We start from the raw sequence: 17,252 nt of genomic DNA, 5'->3' as shown, positions 1-17,252 counted from the left end.
TGTCAAAAGAACCAATAGATCTGTTTTGGATGAGGTGCAGCCAGAGTGCTCCTTGGAGACCAAGATGGCTAAGCTTTGTCTCTTATACTTTGGACACATTGTCCGGAGAGAACAGTCACTGGAGAAGGATGTCATGCTGGGTAAGGTGGAGGGTCAGAGAAAAAAAGGAAGATCCTCAACGAGATGGATTGGCTAGGTGGCATCATTGATGGACTCAAGTGTGGCAGTGGTAGTGAGGTTGGCCCAGGATCAGACACTGTTTCATTCTGCTGTGCATGGAGTCTATGAGTCAGTTCCAACTTGATGGCACCTGACAGCAACAACTTATCCTAGGGTTATGCAATATCCTAAATTTCACTATCGCCACTCAATGAACAAAATTAACCCCTACCATAAATTTGGTTCAGATGTCAAAATTGATGACGTTAAACAGAGTCCACAAAGACAGTATTCTATATCCTATTTGGATAAATAATTTCTGGGATCTTAAAAGCTCATGAACTGCTGTCTAAGATGCTGCTATTGGTCTCTCCACATGTGGAAGAAAGAAGAGTAATAAGAATTGAAGAGACTTGGAATCAATTTGTCCAATAGACTAATGGAATACGTGAATGACAGTTTCCATGACTCTGAGGCCAGAAGAACCAGATGGTGCCTGGCTACAACTACCAACTGTTTTGAAAAGGACACATTAGAAGGTCCCGGATAGAGTGGCAGAAAATGTGGAACAGAACTCAAAATTATTAACAAAAAAGAGGACCAGGTCTACTGGTAACAGAGAAACTGAAAGAACCTGAGACTATGGCTCTTGACCAGCCTTCAGGTCTGGAAAGGAACTCACCCTTGCAGCCCAATTTTCAGCCAACCAGCAGATAAGTTTATAGGGGGTGGGAGGGACAACACTGGCAAGCTTTTGTCCCATGGAATGGTCAATCATTTGGGATCAAAAGGGCAACATTTTCCTAGGGACAAGGTTGAGAAGGGATGGGAAGGGGGATGGAATGAAGGTGGGAACCATAGGGAAGAAGCAAGATACCTGTTGTTGCACAGAGACTATTGTAATCATTGAGTTGAAGCCAAGTATATGATTCATTGAATGCAAAGCTGATGATCTTGTCAGTAAACCTTCACTCAATTCACAATAAAAAGTTTTTTTAAAAATTGGTGCTGTTGCACGCAAACTTATAGGATATGAAAGAGTGTGTTGTAGTTAAGTGCTGTCAAGTCGGTTCCAACTCATAGCAACCCTGTATAGGATTTCTGAGGAGCAGCTGCTGGGTTTGAACCATCAACCTTGTGGCTCACAGTCCAATGCTAATTCTACAGCACCGCACCAAGAGTCCATGAAAAAGTTTGTTATCCACTTAATGAGGCTTTGTGCGTTGGGAAGTGAGTTGGGAGAACAGGGAAGAAGAGTAGTTGGGATATTGTCTCCCCCAATTTTTGGAAGCCCTATCTAAATTGTTTTCTCCATATGATTCCCTAATCCCTCTTCAACTGAATTCCAGCAAAAGTTTCTCTGCCATTTTATGACCTGTCTCATTTCTACCTTGCTGTTTCTCTAATTGGAGTCCTGGTGTGGCGCTGCAGGTTAATGTACTGGCCTGCAAGATGGATTTGAACTGCAATGTCGGCAGTTCAAGCTCACCAGACACTTCTTAGAAACCCTATATAGGGTCACAATGAGTCTGAAATGACCCAAAAGTACTTGACAACAATAACATTTCTCTATTTTCTCTGTCAGACCAAGAACTCCTTTCCTCTCCCTTTTTACTGTCCTCAGCACCTAGTGCATTGCCTTGTATGTAGAAAGTACTCAGTATATGTTAAAAAGGAAGGACTTCAGATGGTTCAAATCATGTAAAGATGAATAACATCAAGAAACAAGCTGTGAGTTACTGCATACTGCATGTGTAACAAAACCAGTCCACTCTGATTTGGAAAAAAAAATGTGAAAAATATATTTATTTTTAATGTATTATTTTACCACAGTATAGTACAAGGTTGTGGCAACAGAAAATGAAAATGGATTGTTAGTTATAAATATTTAAAGCCTCATTTATTGGTTATTAAAATGACATATTCTCCTGTTCAACGGCAAAGTTTATAAAGAAAAAAGATTTACACTGTACACAAAAGTAAAGAATACCATACAAGAGCTATGGAGTAGAGAAAGGGAGACAAATACTTGACTCAAAGAATGGTTGAGGTCCTGAAGTTTCTGGGAAAAACATATTGCAATCTGACTGGCAGCCCATCTCTTACTTGGTTGTCCAGTTTGGCTTTCTTGTGACTCTATATACCTACTAGTTCTAATGCAATCCCTTCTTGAAGGTTCTAGCTACTCTTCATTATTGGACATCTTGGTGGCCCCATTTCCAAAGTGGCTCATATTGACAGATAAAGAGGCTGGGCTTTTTGTCTATTCAAGGTGGTATTCCTGTAGGAGCTGGCATTCATTTATCTGTCTTCCCACTGGCAGATTACATTCTGAAATCAAACCTTAACTCCTGAAAAAGTTCCAAAATGGGAGATACTTGTGAGACTATATACTCTCCCCTCTCCTGACAGTTCTCCCATTTTTACATGAAGGTTTATGGAGAAAACTGTACAAAGAATCACTCCATCTTTGCAGTGTGCCTTCTGAAGAAGAAGGTAGGCTATCAGTTGATTTCAGAGAATTGAGTTTCCTTGGTCATGGTTGCATATTGTCTTGAATCCAGTCTAGGTATTTAGTAACTTTGGTATATACACCTGGAACGTCTTTCCGCCCGCAGCCAAGGCCCCAACTGATGATGCCAACCAAAATCATGCGTTTGTCCTTCATACACACCAAAGGGCCTCCTGAGTCACCCTGCAAAAGAAAGAACAGGTTCGTTAAAATGCAGAACATTTGGAGGAAGTTAGGGCTACTGTTTACAGTCCTATATTGTATTCTTCAAATTATTCAGAGACGGACATTGTCACCTCAATTACCTTGATCCTTTACAGAATTGTCTGTATCTATACATTTAAAGTGAAGTAGAATTGATATAATTCCTCACATTCCATACCTCAAAGATCTCTAGGTTGTACTTCACCACTTACTAAGCGATGTGTCCTGAAACTACCAGTGCTTTGATTATAAGCACTTGTTATGTGAATGATGTGAATTCAGTTGTTATTGTGAATTCAGTGAATTCATTGGGAGAAAGCGTGAAAAGCACTGACCATAATGGATCACTACTAAAACTCTTGTTAATTGTTATGATATTAAACCCAAATGGTTTGGGGAATTGGTTTTTAACTTGAAGTTTGCAAACAATGGTTTCACTTTGTATACAACCTTTTTATAACTGTTGAATTAGGTGACACAGTAGGGGTTTCTGAAGAAACCATTCAAAAAGAGACCAGAAGCTGTTAAGGAGTCAAAATAAAGGAAAATAAAATGCCAACATAATTATTTAATAAGAACACAGCCTACAGTCTTCAATGTAGGAACCCTGTTCAGAGAGACAACTATACTCTCTTCCAACAACTGGCAAACTGTAGGCACTAACATATCTACTTAATAACAGTTCCTGAGCTATATTTAGGCCCCAATACCAGCAGGTTTAAGGAGCTCTGGGAGCGTAGTGGTTACAAATCGGGCTGCAAACCGCAAGGTCAGCAGTTGAAAACTTCCAGTGGCTCCACGGAAGAAAGATGAGGCTTTCTGCTCCCGTAAAGATTTACAGCCTCAGAAACTCTGTGCAGGGCCACTATGAGTCGGAACCGACTCCATGGCACACAGCCACCACTACCACCAGCAGGTTTATATGTTCCTAGTATCTTGTTATCGTGAAAGATAAGTACTAATTCTGACAAGAATGCCAAGTGAAATAATTTGCTTTTCCAGGGTCTTGTTGTTGTTGTTATTAAGTGTCGTTGAGTCAGTTCTGACTCACAGCAAACCTGTATAGGGTTTTTAAGGAGTGGCTCATGAGTTTGAACTGCCGACCTTGTGGTTCCAACTGACTTTGTGGTCCAGTGCTTTAACCCACAGAGCCACACCAGGACTCCTCCTAGGGTCTTAGGGCTGAAAAATTATTTTTCTCAAATCGTGTATATTCTATTTCTCAGAAAGAGCCTCTTCTGTAAAGCAGATTTCAAACCCTCCAACACATACAGAAGACAATAATTTCTCAATTTGTGTTGCTGTATCCATCACTTCAATAGCCATTTAATTGCCTGGGCACAGCATTCGGTATGTATTACATCTCGATATAAAGAAAACAAAACTCCTCACTACTGGACCAATAAACAACATTCTTATCAATGGAGAAAAGATTGAAGTTGTCAAGGACTTCATTCTTCTTGGATCAACTATCAACACTCATGGAAGCAGCAGTCAAGAAATCAAACAATGTAATGATTAGGCAAATCTGCTGCACAAGACCTTTTTAAAGTGTTGAAGAGCAAAGAGGTCAGCTTGAGGACTAAGGTGCGCTTGACCCAAGCCATGGTATTTTCAATAACCTCATATGCATGCGAAAGCTGGACAGTGAATAAGGAAGACCACAGAAGAATTGATGCTTTTGAGTTATGGTGTTGGAGGAGAATGTTGAAAGTGCCATGGGCTGCCAAAAGAACCAACAGAGATCTATGTTGGAAGAAGTGCAGCCAGAGTGCTCCTTGGAGGCCAGGATGGCTAAACTTTGTCTCTCATACTTCGGACATATTGTCAGGAGGGACCAGTCACTGGAGAAGGACATCATGTTTGGTAAGGTGGAGGGTCAGATAAAAAGAGGAAGACCCCCATAGAGATGGATTGGCAAAGTGGCATCATCAACGGGCTCAAGTGTAGCAACAATTGTGAGGTTGGCCCAGGACCGGGCAGTGTTTTGTTCTGTTGTGCATAGGGTCACTATGAGTCGGTACCAACTCGATGGTACCTAACAACAACAACAACAGGATATCCTATATCAGGTGGAGTTTCCTGTGCAGACGCTGGGGAAATTTCCTGCAGTTTAAATTTCATAAGTTTGGGTGACTTTGATCTGTCTCCAACTGCTTTGTTCACTGAGGCTCTCATCTAGAATCCGCAGGACCTCACCAAGATGAAATCACATAATTCTCATTTAATATGTATATATTTTTCTTCTTGTTTAAAAACCTGTTGACCAAGGAACATTTGTACCCTTGGGTGGGCCTGGGGTGTGGAGAGACTCTCATGCTTACCTTGCAGGCATCATGCAGGTTTACTTGGCTCCCTCCGCTGCGAGTGTCCCCTGCGCACAGCATATTGTCGGTGACAGTTTTGTTGAACAAATGCTGAGACGTGCAGTGGCTGGATGGGTACAGTCTGACATGAGCCTCCTTCAGGCGTTCAGAATAGAAAAGAGACGCTAGAAGACAGGAGAGAAAACGCACTCAGATTTTAGAGAAAGGAAAGAGGAAAACAAATTTTCCAATAATACCTAACATTTATCAAGTGCTTTTGAACATTTATTATGTTTAACTCTATGGTACTGAGAATATCAGATAGTTTGGACCTACAAAAACAACAAGCCCAGGGTTCCTCTGTTGTTATTGTTGTTAAGTGCCATGGAGTTGGTTCCGACCCATAGTGATCCTGTACAGGGTTTCCGAGGCTGTAAATCTTTACGGGAGCAGAAAGCCTCATCTTTCTCCCGCGGAACAGCTGGTAGTTTCGAACTGCTGACCCTGAGCTTTGCAGTCCGTTTCGCAACCACTCCTCTACAGTGGTGTTTTTGCTATTTTGGATTAGAAAATTATTTGTTGAGAAAGGGCTGTTCTGTGCATTGTAGGATATTTAGCCATATCCCTGGTCTCTACCAGATGCCAATATCAGCTCCCTACATACTTCAGATATTGTCACGAGGGACCAGTCCCTGGAGAATAATATAGTGTTTAATAAAGTAGAGGGTCAGAGAAAAAAAGGAAGACCCCCAACGAGATGGATTGGCACAGTGGTGGCAAGAATGGGCTCAAACGTAGCAATGATTGTGAAGTTGGCCCAGGACCAACCAGTGTTCTATTCTGTTGTGCATATAGGATCGCTATGAGTCGGTACTGACTTGATGACGCCTAACAACAACAATAGCTCCCACCCTGGAGTTGTGACAACAAAAAATGTCCTCAGACAGTGCCAAAAATCCCTAAAGGAGCAAAACAGCCTCTGCTTTAGATCCATTGTTTTAACCTGGTATTGTTAAATACCATCACATTGGCTCTGACTCATAGTGCCCCTATGTAGGGTTTCCAAGGAGTGGCTAATAGGTTTGAACCACCGACCTTGCCGTTAGCAGTCCAGTGCTTATCTTGCAGTAGCACACCAAGACTTCATTTTAATATCACCTAATCCTCTTAATTGAATTAAGTTGTTATATATCTAATTTAGAGTCCTGATGTGGCATTGTGTGTTAATGAGCTAGACTTCAAAATCAGTTTGATTAGAAAGGTCAGTGGTTCAAGCTCACCAACCACTCCTCAGAAACACTATACAGATTCGCTATGGGTTAGAACTGACTCAATAGCACTTAACAAAACAATAACAACATTCCTAATTTGGAGTACTTGGAAACTAACTTGATGCACACAACAACATATATATGCAGTAGTCCTGGTATGGTGCTGTAAGATAAGTACTGGACTGCTAAACACAAGGTTGGCAGTTCAAACCCACAAGCCACTCATTGGAAACCATATCCCGGGTCACCATGAGCCAGAACCAACTTGACAGCACTTAACAGCAACAATAATCCCCAATTTGCCAATAAGGAAAGCAGTTTTAAAATAAAATAAAATAAAACACCATGTTCAGGACCACACTGCTAAGTGCAGATCTAGGATTTGAGTTCAGACAGGCACAACGTCAGAGCCCAAGAATCATATACATTTCTCCACTATTAACACCAGTAGTTGTCAAGTCGACTTGACTCATGGTGACCCCATGTGAGCAGAGTACAGGTGTGCTCCAGAGGGTTTGCAAGGCTGTGACCTTTTGGAAAAGCAAATCACTAGGCCTTTCTTCCAAGGTATCTCTGAGTGAGTGCAAACTTTCAGGTTAGTATTAGTTGTTGTTGTTATGTGCCGTTGAGTCGGTTCTGACCCATAGCGACCCTGTCCAGGGTTTCTGAGGCTGTAAATCTTTACAGGAGCAGAAAGCCTCCTCTTTCTCCCACAGAGCAGCTGGTAGTTTTGAACTACTGACCTTGCGATTTGCAGCCCGATTAGAAACCACTACTTAGTAAAGCACTTAAAAGTTTGTGCAACCTAGGAACCCCTTTAACCATTATACTACACTTACACAGAATCTTCTTTAAATATTAAGTATTTCAAAGCATTCATAATATCCAGACCTTCCTCAACCCACACAGTGACCTTGTAAGGCAGATGATGGGCTCACATTCAAGGAGACAGGGAACTTTCCTACATTTAAGCAGTGTCTGAGCTGAGACTGGAACCCAGCTCGGGCGACCACTTTTTCCTGTCTGGTCAGCCTCTTGCTGTCCTACAAACCGACAGGATGGGGTTCAGACTTCCTTCCACTTACACTCTTCGTGCTTCCCGTACCCAGACAGCTCACATTCGGTCCAATCAGGTAGCTGCAGGCCGGCCTCAGGGAGGCAGACAGTGCGCACAGTCTCGCTTTCCTGAGCACATTGGGATGAATCAGATTTCAGCTGCAGCAGTGCTGGGAGGGAGAGTGAGAGAGAATTGATAAGTCTAGTGTGAAAAGGGGAGAGAAGCAGGGTGAGGGTCTGGAAGGAGGTGGTGTTTCTGTAGGTGTATGAGTGCACATGGGTGGGTGTGAGTTGTGATGAGGAAGTCGGGACTGGAGCAGAGAGAAGCCTGATCTCTTACCAATGTCATTGTTGTAAGTGTCATCATCAAAGTTCTTATGGACGATGTATTTTTCTACTTCAAATTTCTGTTCCTCCTCTCCAGAGACCAACCGGTATGTTCTGCCCAAGATCACTTTAAGGTTCTGGTAAGGAAACCTAGTGGAGACAGATCCATAAAATGTCAGATTTCCTTTAATAAACACACCTAGTTTCAAGACTTTGTTGTTGTTAAGTGCCATTGAGTCAGTTCTGACTCAGCGACCCTGTGATGAGTGGCTGGTGGTTCTTATCCTACAATGCCACACCAGGATCCCAGTTTCCAGGCCTTGGTGGTGGAGGTGGTGGTGGTGTGCTATGGAGTCAGTTCCAACTCAAAGCAACCCTGTATAGGGTTTCTGAGGCTGCAAATCTTTATGGGAGCAGAAAGCTTCTTCTTTCTCCCAAGAAGCAGCTGAAAGTTTTGAACTGCTAACCTTTAGGTTAACAGCCCAACTCCTCACCACTATACTACCATAGCACCTTAGAGGGTAGAAAAATCTACTGGGTTTCCAAGGTCCTACCTTTCCTGGAAGCAGTGGGCAGCAGACAGCACCCAGCAAGAACTGATGAGTACTCCCCCACACAGAAATCTCTCTCCAGGTGATCTCCTGTTCTTGACAAAGATGGCGGCCTGCCAGGGATGAGAGGCGATGTCCGTGTAGAGTCCTCCTTTAATGCGAAACTGAGGTTGCTTGTACTGTCTTAGGCCACAGGTGGCTGGAAGAGCCAAGGACAGAGAAGGGACATCAGACTTTTGGTCCCTGAGATGAGGCCCTCGAGCACCCATCTTCATTTCTTCTCTGGAACCCCCGAGTTTCTACAGGGCTCACTGCGTTCTTCAGAGTGATGTGACAGTTTACAAGGTAAAAAACTCACCACTCTAACTTGTTGAGTACATCCTAAGTTGAGTACATGCTAAGTACTGTATGAGGGGCTTCAAAATTTCCTGGGAAAATGAAAAGATAATGGAATTTTTTTGAAGCCTCCTTGTTCCGCTCACAACACTGAGCTTCGGAGAAACTGACATATTTATGACCAAGGTCACAATGGAATCTGCATTTGAAGTCTCTCTCTGACTCTAAAGCTGGAGATCTTTCTACTATGTTTCACTGCCTGTAGTTTTTCCTGCCATCACTTCCTAGCTTAAGAAATCATGAGACAGGCTAAGCAAAACCCCTTCAGCTTCCTTTTGGAGAATGTCTACACCATTGCTTTTCCATCTACTTAACCTTCACCTATCCTTCAAGGCCTACATAAAGTCCTACTTCCTCAAAGCTTTCTTTTAATACCTCCGTCCAGGAAGATCTGAGCAAGCTTACTGATGCCTCTTACTGAGGACACACCATAAATGACCTTGGTTGTGAATTCACTGGCAGCTCATGTCTTATCTTCCCAGTCCTTGAGGAACATACTGGCGGATCTGTGTGTTCACAGGAACTGAACTTAATCCTTTCTCAGACACATCAATCTATTCTCAATTTCCAAACTAACGATTTACATTTAGCAACATTTGAATTTTCTTTGTCACCTATCCTCTATCACTAACCCAGTCCCCTTGTGTTAACTGAGTTTGGTGAGAAAAACTAAAGAATTCACAGTAGAAACAGTCAGGGAATAAAGGATCAGATTCCAGCTCTGCCACCTGAGAACCCAGTGAACTTGGGCAGGCTGCATGACTTCTGAGAGATGATTTACTAATCTGTAAAATGGAGATAGGAAGATGATTTCTCTTCAGATTGCTGTGAGAATGCTATGAAAGTGCTTTATCTTCTAAGAAGTCATATGTGAGAGACATTATCTTCTTCCTCACATTTACCACTACCACCACCATCATCAGAGTCTTGGTGTGGCATTGCAGGATAATGCACTGGACCTTAAGGTCACTTTGAATCACAAGGTCGGTGGTTCAAATTCAAGAGCAGCTCCTTGGAAACCCTATATAGAGTCGCTATGAGTCTGACCAACTCGACAGCACTTAATAACAACAACAACCACCATCATCATTACTAACCTAGAGAGAAAAGTTGGAAGCCTACTGAATTCTTAGTGAAGGCTACTTCAACAAAAATTAGAATAGATTGTCTATTCTTTCTTTTTGCCTCCTCACTGGACTGCTAACCTCAAGGTCAGCAGTTCAAACCCACCAGTTGCTCTTCAGAAACCCTATACAGGGTCACTACAAGTCAGGACCAACTTGACTGCACTTAACAACAATATATAACAGCCTCATCCCTACATTCTGAAATTGGTGTACACTTGTCCAAGAGTGTTGCTGCCCCACCATTGCTTGAGTGATGGAAGTCCCCCTTCCCACCAAGACAGCTTTACGGTCTGAATCAGACAGCTGTGAAGACACAGAAAGTGGCAGAGGAAATGGTGAAGAAGTGAAACTGGACAAAGGAAAGTAGCCAAAGGTTAGCCCTTACAGCACTGAGGCACATCACAGTATTCCCATGTCAGTTGGCGGTCCTTCAGCACATGACACCAGGGCTTGGCATCCCCATCTGGATTCCTGGATAATAAGGAGTTTCAGAAGTTTACATTTTTTTCCAGATAACATATCACAGTCCACGTGAGAAAGAGAGGAGGCTCAGTATATCAATGTCAAAAACACTGCCTTGGGGGAGAGCACCCTGAGCTCTGGACGTGGCTCTATTTTAGATTCCCACCATACCCCAAATAACTTATTTTTAACTTTAATTTTCTTTCAGTAATACAGCTGTCTAATCTCACAGAGCTGTTGAGAGAACTATGACCTATTCTGTAAAGAAATTCTTTATTAATCCACTGAAGTGAAGGTACTACATCAGAATGGAGCAGTTGAGTATTAAATGGCTATGGGACCAAACCCCTAAAGGAGCGTTCTCATTGAGAAAGGGGTGTGTCTGACTTTTCATAATAGATGCTATTCTACCAAAGGAAGGTTACATTATATTATATTCAGTGTTTCTTCCAACTCAGTGAATCTTTCATAAGATTAAGCACCAAATCTCCCAATCCGCATCCCCATCCTACCCGCCTCGCATGCCCATGAATCCCTTGGACTCCGCACTACACACCGGCAGTAGTTGTGTTTGCCAAGACCCAGTGCCTGCGCGTTGGCAGTCCACACTGTGTAAATCTTGCGCATCAGGATGACAGAATCCCACTTGAGGCAGGTGGCACCAGATGTGGTGAGACTGTGGGTACCACGGTAATCTAACCCTTTTCCAATGTAGCAATCACCAGTTTTTCCTAGAACAAAAGATATCTCAAACTGAAACAAAACCTATTGGTCATATCATTCAGTAGAGCCTGACTTGGAGGTATGAACAGGGAAGTTGTAAACCAGGACAGCACTGAAAAGGGTGTGATACCATCTCGCTCCTCTTTTCTCTCTTTCTTCAAGTCCTTTTACTTAGGGATGTCAAATGAATTTTATCTCACATCCCAACTTCCATCACTTGGATGTGGCTTTCTAGGTGTTATGTTGAGAGAGACTCTGAGGTATACTCAGGTTCAGCATGAAAGGGTGATATGTTCAATTCGTAGTGAGGGCCATGGACTTGGAAAGTGAGAAGAGTGGTTGAGCCTTAGAATGTTACCTGTTTTTATCTATTTGCCTCACTTTGCACTCTTCCCATTTGAAACTGACAAAATATACCACTCTGCATAAGTAATCTAAACCAGTGAGTCCCGACTTGGACCAGACCTTGTGAGGTAAAGAGGATACTTTAGAACTATTATAAAGAGTCCTCAAATTCACAGATACACCAGCATTACCTGTAAACTTAACACATACATATAAATATATGTATGTTGTTGTTGTGCTGTTGAATCAGTTCCAACTCTTAGTGGCCCTGCAAAGGGTTTCTAAGGACCACTGGTGGATTTGAACTTCTGACCTTGTGGTTAGCAATCCAGTGCTTATCCTACAATGCCACACCAAGACTTCATATATATATGCATTAATTCTACAGCTAATAAAGATATATATCTATATTCACTCACACACACACACACACACACACACACACACACATATAGTGTTGTTAAGTAAAAGCACCACTGAATTCATAGTACCTTGTTGTGACTTAGCATTTTTGTCAATCTGGAAAAAAACTTTCACATTAAAATGTTTTGAGAGAGAGAGAGAAGATAGTCCACCTCCCAACCCCACATTTCTGTTGTTGTTAACTGCCATTGAGTAGAGAGAGACTTCATTCTCAAAAGGATGAGAGACCACTGATCAATCCCATCCTCTCCTCTGTAGAAAATGAAACTGAGGGTTGTCAGGGGGAGTCAAGATCTAACACCGAGTTAGTGGCCAAGCCTGGGCGAAGACCTAAGTCCCTTCACTTCCTTGCCTCAGTAACCAACACGATGGACCCTGAAGCTTTTACCCAGATGCTACAGGAGGATCTGGGGTGGCGCCCTTACCCTTGGGGCAGGCTGGTGTGCTGCAGAACTCCGCACTGTACTTCCCCGCCTTAAAGATATAGCACCAGGGCTTCGAGTCTTGATCTGGGTTCCTAAAAAATCAGAGAGGTTAGACGTGAGCTTCCCTGTGACCCAGGCACCAAGGGCTTTCTCCCCACCTGTAGCAGCTTCTTGCCTGTGAAAACCCTTCTCACCTGCAGTAGTTGTGGTTGCCGAGGCCCAGCTTGAGGGCGTTCTGCCTCCGCCCATTGTAGGCCTTCAGGGCCAGAGCACTGCTGTTCCAGTTGATGCACTCTGCCCCGCTTTCTGCTGTGCTCCACGTGCCTCTGTAGGTGACTCCCTGGTCCTCATAACACTTGGCCTTGGCATCTGGTTTAAAGCAAGACACATGACACCCGGTGAGTGAACCCCCCTCCCATTTAGCTTTTGAACGTTCTCACATCTTTCTATCATGGCAGCAAACTGAGGAGGCAGAGTAGCTGCTGATGCACCTGCAGCCCATGGGGTAAATCAGGTGGCTGGATTCAAGCTCCACACCCCTAAGGCTCTGCCTGTTGGGCCTAGGACTTTGGCTTCCTAACCCACCATTGGATGGTCCTTTCCTGTTCTCACTCCCACCATTGCCTTGCCACCATGCACTTCTTTTCCTTTCTGGATAAATTTGGGAGTTGGGATTTCAGTCCCTCTCTTACATCCATCTATCCACTCACCTATTTCACAGCGTTTCCCCATATATCCTTCAGGGCACTGGCAGACAAAATCTGGGAAATACAGAGCTTGCCGACATATCCCCCCATTGAAGCACCTTGGTTCGCTGCAACCTGTCAAATATGAAAAAGAAAATTCCTCAGTACTTCCAGGGGACAGTGGTAGTTATGATAGAATCCTTGTCTTCTGTGCAGGAAACCTGGGTTCAATTCCCAGATAAGGCACAGCCACTACCCATCTGTCAGTAAAACAGAAGAAGACCCTCAGTGAGATGGATTGATACAGTAGCTGCAATAATGGGTTCAGATGGGAATGGTTACAAGGATGCAGAACCAGGCAGTGTTTCGTTCTGTTGAACGTAGCATTGCTTTAAGTCGGAACTAACTCAACAGCAATGGGATGATGCTGAACAGAGCAATGTTTTATTCCATGGGAGGCACCTGGAGGGTGCTGACTGGAGGGTGGTTAGTGACAAGTACAATTCAAACCAGCTTCAAGAATTATTCAAGTTTTATCAGTGTTTTCTATAGATCAGGCACTAAGATTTAAAAATCTCACAAACCATATACAGGGTTGCTATGAGTCAGAACTGACTTGAAGGCACTTAACAACAACAACAACATTCTCCTTTGTAAAGTGTTCTGCTTTTAAAAAAATTAACACATTTAAATCATCACAGAAAATCATGTGTTTATTTTTTTATAAGTCAAATAATTATAGTTTTTAAGAGGGCATTCTGTAGGCCATGAACTATTCTAAGTGGCTTTAAAAAATCAATTCATTTAATCCCTGAAGCCATCTATGAAGCATAGATCATTATTTCCCCATTTTACAGATGAAAAAACGGCTCAGCAAGTGAAAGCATTTGCCTAAGTTCACATAGTCTCAGTCTGTTTCTTTCTTTGCCATCTTCACCTTTTCCTAAGGCAGATCATGCCTGGAATTTCCTTTTGAAGATACGGGTAGACATGAAAGACAGGGTTTCAGCCCATAAACTGGACCCCTGGATTTGGAAACCTCAGAGCAAAGTCCAATACGTACTTTTGACAGGCACAGAGTGGCACTGAGACCTGCCACTGTTACACCAACAGTACTCCACCCGGTTGCCTCTGAGCATGGGGCGCAGCCATGACTCGTGTTGCAGGTAGATCATCTGGGTTTTTTCATCTCTGCAGGTCACTGTAACAAAAGATAGGCTGGGCTCTTTAGAGAAAAGCTCACAAAATAACGGCTTACCAATGCCTGCCTCTACTAAGAAGAATCCCTATTTTGCTTTCAGTATAAGCCATCCTTGACACTTTTCTTGCTCTCTGCTGGTAGACAACAAATACCTAGTATTTTGTCACCCAAGACCCCTTTCATTGTTTTTCCTCTGATGGGCTTCTGTCTTGAGACAATTTATCTATCATTTATTAAATAATGCTCTGATTTTCCATTTTTAATTCATCAAATATGTTACTGTATATATGCTATGAGTCTGTTCTGACTCATAGAAACCCTGTATAGAGTTTTTGAGGAGCAGCTGGTAGAAGTGAACCATGGGCCCTGTGGTTAGCAGTTCGGTGCTTGTTCTATAGCACGTCACACCATGAGTCCCACTGTAATCCCACTGACCCTCTGTTGTTGCTGTTAAGTGAGAGTCGGTTTCTACTCGGGTTGATTCCGACTCATAGAAACCCTGTATAGGGTTTTCAAAGAGTAGCTGGTGAATTTGAACTGCCGACCTGTCAGTTCAAATCAATCTTGTGATCTAGCACGTTATCCCACAATACTATACCATGACTCCAGGACTGGGATTACAACCTAGGAGAAGACCATAGAGGACCCAGAACTGTCTCACTGTCCTAAATTGGCTGTTGTGTGGCCTTCAGCAAGCTGCTTCATCTCTCCTGGGCTCTATTTTCTCCCATGTATAACAAAAGCTTTGTGCCAGGTACCTGCCAGCTTTGTAATACCATGAGAGCCTGACTCCTTGTGAGGACATGTGCTCCTGTTCCTCTCAGAACCTGGCTAGTTGGCATCAGCTCACTGAGTGAACAGAGATAAATTATGGATGGATGACACAGACATCTTTGTTAAACCTCTCTGCATAATTCCACCTTTACCAGCTTAAGTAAACAGGTCATAGGTAGAAGATAAATCCTCTTGCTGAGCCTAATGCTCCCTTCATCCATCCTAAGTCCCGACTCTGCCTTCTGCTTCACACAAACCCCTCCTCCGCAGCCTTATCTTACCTCTGTAAGATCTGGTTCCTCTTCTGAATCGGGTATTGCTTTCCTGCACAGAGACCAAAGGTGGAGGGAGGATCAGCAAATGCTGGGTGTCTTAAGAATAAATGTGACCAAACCAGAAGACCATCCAGGAACCCACCAATTCATCAGACATCACCTGCCCTGAGCTCACCCGAAGGGAACCGGCCCCACATTGAATGCTCATTTCTTGCTTCTTTTCTAACTTTTCTTCTCCCTTCTAGATGTTGTTATTAAGTGCTGTGGTGTCAATTTTGACTCATAGCAACCCTTATAGGGTTTTCAATAGCAGTTGGTGGATTTGAACCACCTACCTTGTGGTTAGTAGTCCAGTGCTTATCCTATAGCATCATACCAGGACTCTCCTTCTTTCCAAAATAACTTTCTATGTGATGGAAATGGTCTATAACTGTGTTGTCCAATGCGGCTACTAGTCACAGGTAGATGCTGAGTGCTTGAAATGTAAGTAGTGTGACTGAGAAGATGAATTTTCAACTTTATAGAATTGTAATTAATTTCTAAGTTAAAAAGTCACAGGTACTTAGTAGGCACCATGCCTGGTGTGGCACTGTGGGTTAATGCATCAGACTGCAAAGTCATTTGAACTGCAAGGTCAGTGGTTCAAGCTCACCAGCCGCTCCTTGGAAACCCTATACAGGGTCGCTATGGGTCGAATCGACTTGACGGCACTTAACAACAATAACAACATGCTGGACAGCAGCGTTCTACATGCTACCTCTGCCATGTAGTCACTCCAGCCTCTTCTCGCTCTGCAGCCCGGCACCTCAGGATGCTCATGTGGCATCTGATGCCCTTCACTGCATTTTCAAAGAATGTGGTTGCCTTTCCAGCTTGATAATAAGCAGCAAGAGGGCAGTTTAATTCATCTTATGACTTACAGTGCTTACATTATCCTTTATTAATACTTCATGGATTAATTCAAGCACATTCTTTAAAATCAAGCTCCAAACAAGGCATTCAGAGGCAGCGAACTGAGACTGTTTACTCAAGTTAGTACCTATTGTTTCACCTCTGGGATTCTGAATCCTATATGCAGGGTGGCTATGTGCAAGGAGGCTTTAAAAAAAAGTTGGTGGAAAAATTACATTATCTCTTAATTCCATTTTTCTATGAACTTTTTGAAGCCCCTGCATTTGTATGCATTCTACAGGTACACTGAGCCTCTCTTCCTTTGCCTTTCAATTCTTTGACACCACTTGCACCTCTTGGACGTGGGTGCAAACTTCTAATTATACAAGGAGTTTCTAGAATTATTGTAGCTACAAGGGACAGGGCACAGAGAGATGACCTGGGCATCTTACCTGGTTGGACAAAGTGAAGACTATGCCACAAAGCAGAGATAGACATATGAGTTCTCTCTTCATTTTATTCATCATTACTTCAGACTGCCCTTTAAATTCTGAAAGAAGAAGGAGCAAGTGAGGGGGAAGTGAAATGTGATGTGAGAACTCAGAGTATATGACATGTGACCAAGTTTAAGAACCTTAGAGTTTACCATGACTGGATCCCTTCAGCATCAGCTCCCACAATGGCAAATACTGGGACAAGTGTCTGGAGGATGCTTTTGCCCAGAGATTTCTGTGCACTGAAGGGCACTTTTGGCTGCCCAGCTGCCACAGTTCCCTGGCTGGATTTCCCTAGAAGTGGATTCCTGCCCTGGACTGACTATTTAAGCCACAGTAATGTCCTCTCTCTGACTTTTTCAGAGGAAGCTACGGGGATTTTATGGCCAGCACATCACAGTGCCAGTTTACCTCAGATTGCCTCCATTGTTCCACTTATAATAGAGCCCATTCCATGTTTGGAGCCCTCCCCTTGGTCCGACCAAGAAAGGCAAGGCTGTCTCCAAGCCATCCCTCCCCCATCCCATCCCTCCATCGGAATGTCTACCTCTTTTTTTATAGACTGTAACAGACCTGACAAAGTACATATTTGCAAAAAGGAGAGGAGGCATCTGGTTTGGGGTCATTAGACTCAGATCTTCCTG

General features: G+C 43.2%; 1 protein-coding gene across 2 annotated transcripts; it reads right to left on the bottom strand.

Moving 5' to 3' along the window:
• Positions 1–2,695: 2,695 nt before the first annotated feature.
• On the bottom strand, positions 2,696–16,638 carry PLAT (plasminogen activator, tissue). Of its 2 annotated transcripts, XM_006859926.1 has the most exons (13): positions 16,567–16,638; positions 15,230–15,272; positions 14,037–14,174; positions 12,998–13,108; positions 12,482–12,656; positions 12,288–12,379; positions 10,928–11,102; positions 10,295–10,380; positions 8,390–8,585; positions 7,849–7,985; positions 7,538–7,678; positions 5,200–5,366; positions 2,696–2,854 (listed from the first exon to the last, which is right to left on the bottom strand). In XM_006859926.1, exons 1-13 carry the CDS (start codon positions 16,636–16,638, stop codon positions 2,696–2,698), a joined length of 1,692 nt encoding a protein of 563 aa, XP_006859988.1. The 2 variants fall into 2 exon arrangements, with proteins under 2 accessions (XP_006859988.1, XP_006859989.1); XM_006859927.1 differs by lacking the exon at positions 14,037–14,174.
• Between the last annotated feature and the right edge of the window lie 614 nt (positions 16,639–17,252).

This window comes from Chrysochloris asiatica, unplaced genomic scaffold (genome assembly GCF_000296735.1).
Source record: "Chrysochloris asiatica unplaced genomic scaffold, ChrAsi1.0 scaffold00035, whole genome shotgun sequence".
Taxonomy (NCBI): domain Eukaryota; kingdom Metazoa; phylum Chordata; class Mammalia; order Afrosoricida; family Chrysochloridae; genus Chrysochloris; species Chrysochloris asiatica.
This window is presented reverse-complemented; position numbering and strand designations above follow the sequence as displayed.

What these genes read in the sequence shown, in the direction of transcription:
- PLAT (XM_006859926.1), bottom strand. Translation starts at nt 16,638, where the DNA reads ATGAATAAAATGAAGAGAGAACTCATATGTCTATCTCTGCTTTGTGGC. An exon ending in TCTTCACTTTGTCCAACCAG is followed by an intron (nt 15,273 to 16,566) that starts GTAAGATGCCCA and finishes GTCTCTGTGCAG; the next exon opens with GAAAGCAATACCCGATTCAG. An exon ending in GGCAAACACAACTACTGCCG is followed by an intron (nt 10,381 to 10,927) that starts GTGTGTAGTGCG and finishes CTTATTATCCAG; the next exon opens with GAATCCAGATGGGGATGCCA.